Source organism: Nannobrachium achirus, assembly GCF_963921795.1.
Source record: "Nannobrachium achirus genome assembly, chromosome: 10".
Lineage (NCBI taxonomy): Eukaryota > Metazoa > Chordata > Actinopteri > Myctophiformes > Myctophidae > Nannobrachium > Nannobrachium achirus.
The window spans coordinates 51,548,021-51,562,756 of NC_137819.1; the positions used below are offsets into that span (position 1 = coordinate 51,548,021).

General features: G+C 44.1%; 1 protein-coding gene across 1 annotated transcript in view; it reads left to right on the forward strand.

Moving 5' to 3' along the window:
- The window catches only part of elmo1 (engulfment and cell motility 1 (ced-12 homolog, C. elegans)), a 172,940-nt gene extending 158,467 nt beyond the window's left edge, over window positions 1-14,473 (forward strand). Inside the window, 5 exon segments of the mRNA XM_080734984.1 lie at window positions 5,872-5,979; window positions 8,557-8,639; window positions 12,896-12,973; window positions 14,150-14,269; window positions 14,271-14,473. Coding sequence (XP_080591110.1) covers window positions 5,872-5,979; window positions 8,557-8,639; window positions 12,896-12,973; window positions 14,150-14,269; window positions 14,271-14,351 — 470 coding nt within the window. The 3' untranslated portion in view covers window positions 14,352-14,473.
- Window positions 14,474-14,736: the final 263 nt, after the last annotated feature.

The following is a 14,736-nucleotide window of genomic DNA, read 5'->3' on the forward strand; positions in this document are numbered from 1 at the left end:
TCTGTGTGTCTCTTTCTTTCTCTCTCTCTCTCTCTCTCTCTCTCTCTACGTGTCTCTCTCTCCCACCTCGCCCCTGTCCATCCTTAAGCCTCTTCTCCCCCCTCCCTCTCCATCTCTTTCATGTCTTCATGTCTCTGTGGAGAGTTGACATTTTCTCAGCCTTTGTTCTCTGAGCGGCTCCACTTATTAATATCGACACGTTGAGCAGAGCCAGCCAGCCGTCGAAAGAAGTATACTCCAGGTTTTTTTACTTAAGTAAAACCGGCGATACCGCAATCTCTCTTCCTTTGTTAGAGCGTGTGTACTGTGTACGTGATCATCGGGTGGAAACAAAACTGTTACTTTTCAGGATTCAAATTCAAAAGTACTGTAGATCTACAAGCTCAAATCTGTTACAAATAAAAGTCCTGTATTGAAATGTTTTACTTGAGTAAAAGTATGAAAGTATTGGCATTAGTATGTACCTACTACCTACAGTACCAAATTAAAAGTGCAAAATCTGTCAACCATTTTCGAAAATAGCGTATAAAAAAAGGTCGCTAAATGGCTATTTTCAAATAGGCAAACTTTCAAATAGGGATTACGTGGTTAATGTATATGTTGTCTGAATCAAAACTAAATCTGAATCTAACAAAAAATTGTAGTGGGGTAAAAAAGTACAATATTTGCTCACACAGCTTGTATTTGCTATTAGCTTGTATATCTGCTGTTTGTCGTAAATATCAGATCCACAAGCTGATCATAGCGTGGCATTCGACAAAACATGGAGTATCAAAAGATGGAAAGTAAAGTAAAAATGCATTAAATGTGTAAATAATAACACTACTGGAGTAAAGGTACTTGGAGCAGCAGAGGCAGCAGCTCTGGTGCCGCGGCTCACGGGCAGGGACGTGCAGAGAATCTTAGAGAGGCAGGGGCTGACATTTCTAAAAGGGCCTTTTGGTGGAAATACCAAAAATAGCCGACCTCCAAGTTCACAACGCGTCGCGCTGCAACGTGTTGTGAGCTTGGAGGTCGGCTATTTTCGATGCTCGATACCGCAGTGAACCAAGCATAATCAAGTCATTACTGGAGATGTGGCGTAATGGCATGGATTTCTACACAGAGAGAGGGCGATTCTTTCAAGATAAGATGCTGCATTCAAGTTCAGGAGAGTTTGGACAAGGCAATTCTCTTGAATGCTGCCTTCAGGTATGGCATGGAAAGAGGGGCATTTGCATTTCTTTCACCATAGTAAAAACTGCAGAGGGCACTTTTTAGAGACGGATAAAAGGGCAGGGGCTCAAGCCCCCTTTGATGTCTATATGTGTGCACGTGCCTGCAGTGCTCACGGGGGATAAAAGGAGCTCGCCACGGCTTTAGCTCTGTTCACCTCTGAGGACTCTTGATGTTCTCTGACGAAACGCTAACGTCAGGTGAGGCCGCTTGAACTCGCTTTACCGCATCGTTGCTGTCGGGCAGAAAGCTCCTATGTACTCTCAACTTTTTTTGTGTTTCCTTCGTAAATGAAACACCCTATTTGATTATACCACAGCGTCACACAAAAACAGCAACAGTAGCAAGTCCACAAGCTCGATTTGAGCTTTTGTATAGATCGGTTACTTTTGCTACTTTTGTACTGAAAAGTAAAGGTTTTGGACATATGAGGGTTTTCCACCCGACAGAGACGATATTATGAAGGGGCGCTAGGTGAGAATTCGACCTTGGAACATCCAGACTTTGCGTGATGGAGATTGGTTTTAGGAGTTTTAGATTGGTTTTTAATCTTTTCAAAGTGGGGTGGTGAAAGGAAATCAATGTAATATCCACATTTCGGAATTCAAAAATAGATTGTTCATAAATCACAGCCTTACTTTACATTCCATGCTGAGCTCTTTATGCCCTTAGGGCCAGCACTCTATGCTATAAGCATATAAGCTGTCAGTCGGAATAGATATGAGACATTAAATAAGACATTAAATAAGAGCTCTCGGTCTATGTGTGCAGCGTACACTTGTGATTAGGATAGGAGTTTTAATTAATCATCTTAGTATTTGGGTCTCGATGGATTTCTTATGGATGTGCGCGCACTGCAAACTGTGAGTGTTCATTTAAAAATGGACCCTTGGGTAGTGCCTTTTCACTCAATTATCACTGTGACAATGAAATGCAAAAGAAAATCATCTCATCCCTCTGTTCTTTTGGCGACTGGCTGCACACTCCCTTGTGAAGACATGCATGCCTGCACATGCATATCGTGGCTGTCAGGCAGAATCGTTTGTTGTACAGCATTGGTTCTCAAAGTCTCCAGGGGTCCTTGAGGGAGGTCCCCAGCTAAATGATAATTAGGAACCAAATCGACCCTTATGGTTCCAATTGGTTCCAAATGGTTCCAATTGGTTACATTTGTACACTCTCTGAGTGTTCCATTTGTACACTCTCCGGGTATAGATTTTACAATATAAATTGGGGTCTCAGATGGGGGTCCGTAACCTAATGCATGTCAAACTGGTGGTACTTGAAAATTTAAATGGCTGAGAATCACTGCTAGAGCCTTAAAAATCTTCTCTTATGGGGCGTCCCTGGCATATCTTTTCAAATGGGGGTCCGCGGGCTAATAAGTGTCAATTTGGGGTCCTTGACATGAAAAGGTTTGAGAACCACTGTCGCACACCACAAGAGAGTCGTGCAAAAGTGGCGGACATAGAATATCATTGCTGTCTGTCAGGCAGAAACCTCTTATCTCCATATTTTAACTTTTTTACATTTTTTTTTTCATTCTGCATTTTGATCTTGTAGATCTCATACTTTTGCTATTGTTGAATTTGAATCCTGAAAAGTAACAGTTTTGGACATGTGACGTTTCCACGCGACAGACATGATACAACACGTTGCGATGCAACGCGTTGTGAGCTTGGAGATCGGCTATTTCTAAAAAGAAATGGGAAAACATTTGAAAGTTCAAACGGTTCAGTCTCGTCTATTGGTTTTATACATGTAATCAATGAATATTTAACCAATGAAAAGTATTAACAAGCGCTTGTGATTTAATAAATAACTACGGTACATTGGAGAGGCTCGGGCTGCGCAGGGCCTGCCCACTGCGCAGGGTTGTGAAGGTCCAATCTGGATTTGTCGAGCGCCTCTGCGAACACAATTGGCCCGTGTTCTAGAGAGGGAAGCCGGGCGGGGAGGGTGATATCGCCGCACGTATTCTTGCGGGCTGGGGCGGGCTGGCACCTGTCAGCAGGGAGTGTTGGACGGGAGGAGTGGAACGAAGGCACTACGTCCTCCTAGTGGGGGCTCCTCACTGGTGGGTGAGTCAGTAGGACACGGCAGCATGTGACAAGTTAACACACAGAAATGTGTATGGGGAGGAATTAATTGTCGTAACAACTAAATTGGGGGTAAACAGAATTTGTAGGCGCGACGCCTTTAGCCACATACAGTATGTAGTATATAATATGCACACATAATGTCTTGTAGTCATTGTATCAAAACTGGATGATGGTAGTTTTAAGTGGGAAGTGCTGTTCAGGAGAAGCTATTATAATCCGACAGAGTGGGTACAGATGGCAGTGTCTTTCAGCCAAAGGAATGTGCATATGTGCTTGTACGCACACACGCACACGCGCGCGCGCGCGCGCACACACACACACACAAATCAAGCAGTTAAGTTAGGCTGAGCAGTCTGTGGTCGATGCCATCCATCCAATTCCCCCGACACCCTTCTTCTCCTCGCAACCACCGCGCGGCGCGTCCCGCGTGGCATAGCGTCACGCCGCGCCAGCTGGCCAGCGCCAACTGTCTGGGTTCCTCGGCAATTAGAGTTTGGACCGCTCCCCGCTCCGTGCATGCGTATACGCCAAGGCAGGCAGGCAGGCCTCCCTATAGAACCGCGTGCCCCGCTCCTTCGCCAGCCTAAGCCCGATGCCCGCCTTGGAACGGCACTGCGTCAGAAAAGCGCTCAAGGTTTGGCACTGAGGTTTGGCGTCTGCCAGGCTGACATGCCAGTCCGGTCCATGCCCAGTCCGTCCCCCACCACCCCCCTGCCAGTCACTGCTGTCAGTGGACAAGCCAAGACCACACCCCCCGGCGGGGAAACCACACTCCTCAGGACTGGCAATGATTCCATTTTGTTGCTTGTTGACCGAACAGTCATCTGTTTGGGTCTTCATTTGGCACTCTATGTATCGTCGTTGTCGTGGAAACCTTGTATCTCCAAGTTTCAAATTTGTAGGCCTAAGTTCTTTCGCAAAGTAAGCTTCATCATACAAGGCCGTCGCACAAAAGTAGTGAAAACAGCAGATCTACAAGCACAGATTTTTTTTGTGAAAGATGAAAATACATGAAAAAAATGTGTTGCATTCATGTTGTTAGCTTGTACCCTACATCCTCTCTTTAACATGTATGTGTGTGTATATATATATATATATTATACGTGTATAAAAGAACACCCCTCTCCACCGCCGGTGGCCTTTGCGTCATCGCTGAGCACTCTGTCAGAGTTGATTGCTCCATTTTCCCTCTTCTGCAGATGACTCACATACTGTAGTACTGTGTGTGTGTGTGTGTGTGTGTGTGTGTGTGTGTGTGTGTGTGTGTGTGTGTGTGTGTGTGTGTGTGTGTGTGTGTGTGTGTGTGTGTGTGTGTGTGTGTGTGTGTGTGTGTGTGTGCATGAGGTCGTACGACATGGACTAATGCATGGTACTGAAAATAGCACACCTACATGCTCTCCTACAACGAGTTGCATTTTCAGTCCACAACACGGGTGCTCAACTACGTGATAAATCAGGCTTTACTTTGTCGCTCTCCTAAATATACCCTGTCACCCTCTCTCTCCATCTCTGTCTCTCTCTAACTTGGCATCACTGCGGAGGAAAGCCTGGTTTTCAAAACTGAGCCCTGTGATCCGATTTAGAAATAAAGATGCGTTCGCTTTTTTATTTTTTGCGTTGTCACATTGTTTTTGTTCTAGGGATGACGATAAACGATATTATTATCGTGATAAAAAAACACTCACGATAATCCTATCGTGGAGATTTAATATATCGTGATATCGTCCTCCATCATGCACTGGGATCAATTCACCTTTTATGTGCCGAGCGGCATATCCCTCTATAATTGGTAAACGGTACTTATAATAAATGTACTTGATACAGTCTTTTTTTCAATCCCTTTCAAATGTCGCATTGCGACGCGTTGTGGGCTTGTAGATCGGCTATTATGGGGGAAAAGTTCCGCCCCAGGACAATGGATTTTGATTACCGCGATAATATCGTAAATCACGATTTCTTTTGTCACAATAATCGTGATATATTTTCATATCGTCCCATCCCTATTTTGTTCCCAACATAATGTGAATAATTTAGTTTAGTCTTGCTTGTCACGTTACTAGTTAGAATAAAAGATGGACATGCCAAACAAGTATTCTACAAAAATAATAAATAAAATAAATGTTAACTAGGGGAATCATTTTGGAGGTGCACGGATGCCTGATGACTCCCAGGCAAGTCTCTCTCTCTCTCTCTCTCTCTCTCTCTCTCTCTCTCTCTCTCTCTCCCCCTCCTTCTGTCAATTCAATTCAAAGGAGCTTTATGTCATGAGAAAACACATGTTTAAATTGCTAAAGCAAAAGTGGAACAAAACAATCAAAAGAAAATAATATGTATATGTAATATATTACAAAGCATAACAAAGAAATGTATAAAACAATAAGAATTGTGTGTTTGCTGTTAGAAATGGTTATACAACATACACATAGGGAAAAGATAGCTTGGGATAAACTTTGAAACAAGTCGCAGAGTTTTCAAATATATTTAACATTGTTCACTCTGCCTCCCTCTCTCTCTCTCTGTCTCTCTCTCTGTCTCTCTCTGTCTCCCTCTACAGATAAGTTCTGGTACTGTCGACTGTCTCCGAACCATAAAGTCCTGCACTATGGTGACCTGGAGGAGAGCCCTCAGGGCGAGGTGCCCCATGACTCTCTACAGGAGAAACGTGAGTGACATGACTTAATAAACTCACCATTGTTTATACCACGGGTTCCCAAGCACTGGGTCTGGTCACAGACAGATTTATAAATAAATAATTTTCCCATAATTTCATGAAGAAATCAAATAAAAATCTAATAAATTACATACATTAGAAAACAAATGTTTAAAGAAGTTGTGAAAATAGCCTATCTACACGCTCACATGAGCTACTGTTTTCACTAGTTTGGGTCCTGGTTCTCTTTTGGGTCACGAGCTAAAAGGTTTGGGAACCACTGGTTTATACTAGTGCTTCTCAACTTTCTGAGGTAAATTTACACTTGTGGATAATCTTTTATTTGCTGGTGAATTATTTCGTGGGAAGGCTACATGGTCCTCTGTTGTGCATGAATTATCTCTTTATTGGCATTCAGTTCATATTGGTGTAAAACAAAACAAAAAAACTCCTGCAATGCAGAGGGAGAATATTATAATCAGTTACTTTGAGCAGCAGTGGACTTGAACGGGAAACACATTAATGAAGGTGTCAGCACACTGTATGTTTCCGGTTCAAATTTGCTGCCGAGCCAATAAAAAGAAGCTAAACTGGAACAGGAAGGAAACGGCTCTACCACCATAGATAAAAAACACTAGATACTTCATACCCCCAGGCGCTCGGGTGGCGCAGTGGTAAACTACGGAAGGTTGTGGGTTCGAATCCCCTGTGGTCGGGCATCTGTGCGAATATAATTGGTCCGTGTTCGGGGGAGGGAAGCCGGACGGGGAGGGTGATACTGGTCATTGCATGTATTCCTACGGGCTGGGGCGGCACCTGTCAGCAGGGAGTGTTGGGTGGGAGGAGTAGGACGAAGGCTCTACGTCCTCCTGGTGGGGGCTCCTCACTGGCAGGTGAGTCAGTAGGATACAACAGCAGTGACAACACAGAAATGTGTGTGGGGAGGAATCAATTGGTATAACGACTAAATTGGGGCGAAAAAGGGGTACAAATAATTGGCTAAAAACCCTCTGGGACTCAAATTTATATATAAAAAAAAAGATACCTCATCCACCTCTGCAGTTCATTGGAGCGACATGTAACAACTTAAAAACTAAGGGATCGCTGCCAGTCAAAGTGACTACTGGCCAATCACAGCGCGATGTGTGACGCATGTGTAAGCGGTGCAACGCATATTTCCTCAGTTCCGCGATGCATTTGCCCCAGAGCCGATGGAGGCGTTTACCTTTCTATGTCTATGTGTAGCTACTGTCTATTGGGAGGAAATGGAGGAAGATTGAAGGGGGTAAAAAACCCGGGTACAGTGAGGAGATGGATGGATATTTTAATTCCATTTAACAATCCCCACTGCTGTTGCTGAAGGCAGTATTACTCACAGTGTCGACCGGAAGTGACCTGTGTGCGCGTGTGCGTGTGTGTCACAGCACTGGAGTTGAGTCAGAGGCTGCGATGTAGCATTACGTCAACTTGCGTGTCACTGGCAATCAGAGGGCATTGTGACGGACATGAACGACTTTCAACCTGGCGTGTTTTGGGCATTCAAAACACGCCAGGTTGAACTGACATTTTGGGCATTCAAGTAATACAAAGAAGAAAAAAATAACAGATCAACAAGCTCACAATGAGTTGCATCGCAATAAGTGTTTGTAAGATCAGTTATAGCCAGTGTTGGGTGTCGTTACTTTAAAGTAACTCGTTAAGTTACTGACGTTATTGCCATTAAAAAGTAACCCGTAGGTTACTGCGTTACCCACTGAGAAAAATAACTTGTTCGTTTACTTTTCTGTTACCGACAATTAAAACCCACCTGCAAGGAAGTTTGTTAATCATAAAATCAAAAGTGCAACCTACCCGGAGTCACTGGAGCTGTGCGTGGCTTCACCATGGCTATTTGCATTGACGTTTATCTCCTCGTTTCACCAGTAAATCCCAAAATAGTGTGAATACTTCCATAGCCTTACTTAAGGGCGACCTATCTGTCTTCTCTCAAGCTGCCATGCCGTGTGCAACTGTAAATTAATGTAAATAACCAAGACAAGACGAGTCCTTAAGTGTTAACCTATATAATTCTGTGCCGTGACTGTACTGTAGTCATTCTGAATGACTACGCAACCACCACAGACTGCAACACAGTTCTGGTCGGTCACCTTTTACCGTGTAAAAAGTGTGGGCCCTACATGCATGCCTCCTCAGGCTCCTCTGACAGAGAAGAGCTCATTCAATCAGGAAACGGCACAAATGTGTGAGATGGATTATTTTAACTTTGTGGCAACAGAAAGAACAGGGAATTATAGGTCTTAATGTAACTAAGTAAAGCCTTTCTCTCATTACAATATTAATGCTATTAAATAGTCGGGGTGGGACGCACAACTGCACATACATACCGTCTTTGTCTTGTTCTCAAATTTCATCAGATTTTGCCCACTAAAAACAAGCAACGATGGACTCATCTAAGCGCCTTATTGTGCCAGTATATTCGTCAAAACGCCCAAACCTAATGTGAGATGACGCGCTCGTCCCCACTGTTGATGTTGAGGAGATGTGATAAGAGCTCTGCATTGTGTGTGCGTGTGTCCTGTCCTCCCACAGTGCCTGTGGCAGACATCAAGGCTGTGGTCACTGGAAAAGACTGTCCCCACATGAAGGAGAAGGGAGCCCTGAAGCAGAACAAGGTACGTGTTGTTGTGTGTCTGTCTCATTTACATCATGGCCACAGAGCCCAAGCCATCTAGTATTGCATGTACGTAACGTACCGGAGGCTTCATTGCGACGCAAAGCCTCTGCATTCTCGCTTGGATCAGCGGGTTTGCACTGCGCTTCTCATGTCAACACAACGACAGAAAAGTCATCAACTGCAGGTGTTCATGCTCATGGAGACAGACAGACAGACAGTATATACGTACACACACACACACACACACACGCGCGCGCGCACGCACACACACACACACACACACACACACACACACACACACACACACACACACACACACACACACACACACACACACACAAAGCCAGGTGTAGAAGCGAAGTGACTGGGCAATAGTAATAATAATGAATTGAATTACTTCATTTTGTCTCCCTTTGGAGAAATTTGTCTTGGACACACGGACCAGCAGCATACATACAATACCGTACAATAAAATACAGTATAAAAACAACAATATGGTGACACATACTGCCCATTTAGGCCATCACCCTCCACAGAGGAGTGTAATTGACAGAGGGACAAAGGAGTACTTGTACCTTATTATAGCTCCACTCATTAACCTAGTACCTCCTACTGTACCTGACGGCAGTAACCTATACCAGGGATTTAGTATAGGCATAGGCACCGCTTAAAGAATCCAATAACACATGATTGTAACCCGAAAGAACAAGCCTCTGTATGCAACAAGCATGTCTTTCCCTCCCTCCCTCCCTCCTTCCTTCCTTCCTCCCTCCCTCCTGAACCCCGGCCCTTTAGCTGACACACTGATATATTAGATCATGTATAAATAGCCCTCAAGACAAAGGAGCGCGACTCTTCCCTGGGTCTGTACCTTTATTACTCTGTCGATAAACGCGGGGATCTAGAAGAATGGCCCGGGGCGGGCGCTCTCTGTCTGTGGGCCGGCTTCTGTGGGCCGGCGCTGCGCTGTGCGACGGTGAATGGAGACAAAAGGCAGATTTCATTAAGCCAAGTGTTACAGGGCCGCTCAAAGTCACCTCTATCTGTGCGGCCGTGAGCAGAGCTGGGACCGTTTGCTGTATTTGTGAGACGATAGTCTCTGTGCACAGCCAAAATCCTTAGTGGTAATTTAACTTTGGGAGGGTAAAAACTTGATTTAAACACTGCTGAGTATAATTTATGTTTAAATTACATATTTAATAATTCCTAGTACCATTGTTGTTGTCGGGCAGAAACCTCTTATCTCATTTCTATTTGATACTACAGTGTTACGCAAATGCATTAAAAGTAGCAGATCCACAAGCTCGTGAACGCGGAGAGAAGCAACGCGGTTTGAGATTGTAGATCTGCTCCTTTTGAATTTGAATTTGAAAAACGAACAGTTTTGGACACCCGACAGCGATGATAGGCTGTATCTTATTTTGTATTATTACTTATATGTGTTGTATGACTTGGACCACTGGTTCTCAACGTGGGGCCTGGAGACCCTCTCGGCGTCCTTGGGGAGGGGTTCCAGGGGGTCCCCAGCTAAGTGAGTGATAGTTAGGAACCAAATGGACCAATACGGTCTATAGCTCTCTGAGAGAGTACAGTACAAATGGAAGCCTTGCAACCCTTGCGGGTCCATTTGGTGGCAATGAATCCGAGTTCATTTAACCCAATAGGGCTAAAGTCTAAATAGTGACTAAAATTGTGAAAAGTGCCGATCTACAAGCTCACAGCTGTTGATTGGCTATTTTCACTATTTTTAAAATGTTTTTCGAAATAACAAAAAAACGCTTAAAGGGGCACTCCACCACTTTTCAACCTATGTTCATATAATTGGTCCTCACTCAAAAATACATTTTTTTTTAATTTATTTTTTTTCTCAGAGGAGGGCTGTGGGCAGGTCAGAAACCCATCGTCTTGTGACATCATCGATTGCCAATCCAGCTTATAGAAACTGCAGGCTTTCTATTCCTGAAAAGTTGCAATTTTAAAGTGAAAGCCATTGTTCTCGCGATAATCTAAATATCTTTTTCAAAAATATTGTTTTTTTTTTTTTGTGGAAAATGATGATCTCACAAGACGATGGATTCTGAACTTCCCACAGCTCTCCTAGGAGACTTGGACTGAGTAGAATTTTTTTTTGATATTTTATCATGAACATTAGTGAGGACCTATTATATGAAGACAGGTTGAAAAGTGGTGAACTACTCCTTTAAGAAGTTTAGTCATGTGGCATAAGATGCTTCGCAAAATAGGGCCCTGAGGGCTTTACAGTGTAGATTGAGGCCCCATGCAGACATATTGAAATGGATATTATTTCCTTTTGAAACAAAAGAAAAGCTCAGGGAATCACTGACTTGTACAATGATGCATCGTCTGGGTGCATACTAATTCTCACATTACACATGCAGGTGTATTATTGTGGCGGTGTGGTACTGTATACCATATGGAGAGTGCTGCCTCAAAGCACCTCAGGTGTTTGTCTCTCCCGTATCCCCCCCGTCTCCCCCAACCAGGGGCGTCACAAGGGGTAGGAAAGTGGGACTGAGTTACTGGGGCCCAAGGTGGAGGGGCCCTAGTAACTTTATCTAATTGAAAAATAGCAGATATACAAGGTGCCGCGCTGCGAGCTTGTAGATCTGCTATTTTAGAAAATTTGTGAAAATATGCGAAAATCTTTGAATATATGTCTTTTTTACGCGAAAGTTTCTAACTCAAATTTTGCTTCTGGGGGTCCCTGGAACTAAATATTTTGAGATCGGGGTCCGTGGCCAAATACATATCATCTTGGGGGTCCTTGACATAGGTTTCTTGCACACATTTTCCTGATTTTTCAAAATTAGCAGATATACAAGCTTGCAGCGCGGCACTCGGTGCCGCGCTGTGAGCTTGTATATCTGCTATTTTTGAAAAGTCATGAAAAAGTGTGCAAATCTTATATGTATTTTTTTAAAGCGAACATTTGTAACAAAAACTTTGCTTCTGGGGGTCCCTGGAACTAAATATTTTGAGATGGGGGTCCGTGGCCAAATACATATAATTTTGGGGGTCCTTCATATGAAAAGGTTTGAGCACCACTGAAATAGAAACATAGGATTTGAAATATTTTCACATTTTCACGATTTTTCAAAAATAGCAGATCTACTGTACAAGCTCACAGCGCAGTACTCGGTGAAGCGCTGTGAGCTTGTATTTCTGCTATTTTTCAATAGCTAACGCACCCTAGTCTGGGATCACTTCACTTTACAGGGTTTGATCCGGTTCGGGAGCGGAAACCACTTTACGTCATGTTGTAGTCCTAGACGGACTACACTTTGGCCGGAACTATCAACCGGTTTCAGTTTTAACCCAAAATATTCCCCTGCACCCAAGGACATAGTTTTAGGGCCTACCTAATAAACACCTTGATGCGGCGTAGTTTTGCTTTCGAAAAATTCGTTTGGTATGTGCATCTTTTAGTCCAACTCGTAGCGACTGGCAAGACTACACTAGGCTACTCGAGCATTTTAATAGGGATTGGGGAAACAAACGAGGGGAACCAAATCAAAGCGACGCCGCTTCTTCTAGTGGTTTCCACGCTTTAGGCGGAAACCAAACGGTCTGTTGTGAACGAACACCAGGCTTTCTCCCCAGAAAGACTGGTAGGCGAGGTTAAACGCACCCAGGGCCCAGAATTTGATGCGACACCCCTGAATATGTATGGCTGACAGGAGCGGCAGGGAAGTGTTCTATTAGCATGGTGATGCGGTGCATCAGCTGTGTTTGTGTTGATTCGATCTTGGGATGGATGGACGGATGTGCCTGCAACCATCTCTTTTCCTACTAGCTCTCTCCTCCCGTCTCTCACAGTTTTTTTTTGTTTTGTTTGTTTTTTATTTTACTTTATTTACTCTGCAATCCATCTTTTGCGTAGTGGTGGAAGAAGTACTCATCACGATGTATCATTTTTCAATAATTGAGATAAAGTTACATATTAATGCAGTATAGAACGATAAAACAAATACAGTAATTCCCCTTCACTCTGCTTACTTAGTTACAGTATTTTACACCACTGCTTTTGCATCATCTAAAGGCCAGTACACACCAATTCAACTCTTTGCAACATGCAAATACAAAGCAACTACTCGCAAACATTATCCCCAACGGCAGTTGCACAGAGTTGCATTGGTGCGACATGGACTTTTTTTGTAAGGAGTTGCGACTAGTTTATCTGGTGCATTCTGATCATAACACTCTGCCCCCCCCCCCCCCCCCATCTCTCTCTAGGAGGTGTTAGAGTTGGCCTTCTCTGTCCTGTACGAGTCCGACGAGCATTTAAACTTCATCGCTCCCGACAAGCACGAGGTGAGTTCACCACTAGTGACCACTCTATAACATGAGGTGAGTTCAGCACTAGTGACCACTCTATAACATGAGGTGAGTTCAGCACTAGTGACCACTCTATAACATGAGGTGAGTTCAGCACTAGTGACCACTCTATAACATGAGGTGAGTTCAGCACTAGTGACCACTCTATAACATGAGGTGAGTTCAGCACTAGTGACCACTCTGTAACATGAAGTGAGTGTGAGGGCCGATTCATACTCCACTTTTAGAGACACATTTATTTTGGTTAAGTTCGGGGAGTCAAAACATTTCGGCAGCTCCGAAACGGGCGAATTAATGACGGTTAATCGCCCAAGTTTTATGTACGTTTTTGTTTTAGTGAGGTTAAGTTTAGGACTACGTTTAGCTTTAGGCATAGCTTTACTGAGGTTAAGTTTAGGACTACGTTTAGCTTTAGGCATAGCTTTACTGAGGTTAAGTTTAGGAATACCTGGTGGGGACCGCTCCAAGGCTGCTGCATGTTTTGGGGTGTGAGTTCTTGTATTCAAGGAGACAACCATAATGGACAACTTTCAGTTTACCCAAGATGGCAGGATGTCTAGTCTACATTGACTAGACTCAATTGCCTTCAAAGAAATTCAAAGCACCCAAAGCTGCAAGAATGAAATGACCTTATTGGAGCTCGGACAGAAAAAGGCAAAGTAAAAATGTTAGTCATAAAGGAGGCGAGAAAACTGACCCTCTGTGTAGACGGTTGGAGCAAGAGAGGATTAACAGCAGCTTTCATGGATGTGTAATAAGCACGCATTTGTGCGCACACACACACACACACACACACACACACACACACACACACACACACACACACACACACACACACTGTACTAAAACCTTTTAATACACGTTTGAAGGACTGCAATAAATACTTTTTGTTTTGTAAAAACAGCATGCCTTTAATTTAGTGTTCCAAAAGATTCACTGTGTTCTCTCTCTCCCTCCCTCCCTCTCTCTCTCTCTCTCTCTCTCTCTCTCTCTCTCTCTCTCTCTCTCTCTCTCTCTCTCTATGTCTCTCTCTCTCTCTCTCTCTCTCTCTCTCTCTCTCTTTCTCTCTATGTCTCTCTCTCTCTCTCTCTCTCTCTCTCTCTCTCTCTCTCTCTCTCTCTCTCTCTCTCTCTATGTCTCTCTCTCTCTCAGTACTGCGTGTGGACGGACGGCCTGAACGCCCTCCTGGCCAAGGAGATGACCTCTGACCTGACCAAGTCGGACATGGACACGCTGCTGTCCATGGAGATGAAGCTCCGCCTCCTGGACCTGGGAGAACATCCAGATCCCAGAGGCCCCGCCCCCCATCCCCAAAGAGCCCAGCAACTATGACTTTGTCTATGACTGCAACTGAAGCCACCCCCACAACCCTAGCCTCGTGAGCCAGCCTCCGCCAGAAATCTAAAATTAATTCGCTTTCAGGGGGGAGAGTCTGGCGTCATGCTCCCGTGTGGGTGGGAGCAGACCCCTAGATAGAGAGAGTTCTGACACTTAACGTCGACTCCCATTGTAAGTTCGGAAAGCGGACGTGACGTCACCGTTTTGCGTACTGGAGCCTGGTGACATTCCTAACAACAGTCTTTTCCCCCCCCTTTTAAACGCATTCACAGGCCTCTCCAAGTTAATTTAAGTCCATTTTAAAGTCAACAAAGTAAATAATGTTAAAGTCAATATTCTTACGAAAAACATTAACTAGAGCCGATTATGTGAAATAATGTTGCCTAACTTGGAGAGGCCCG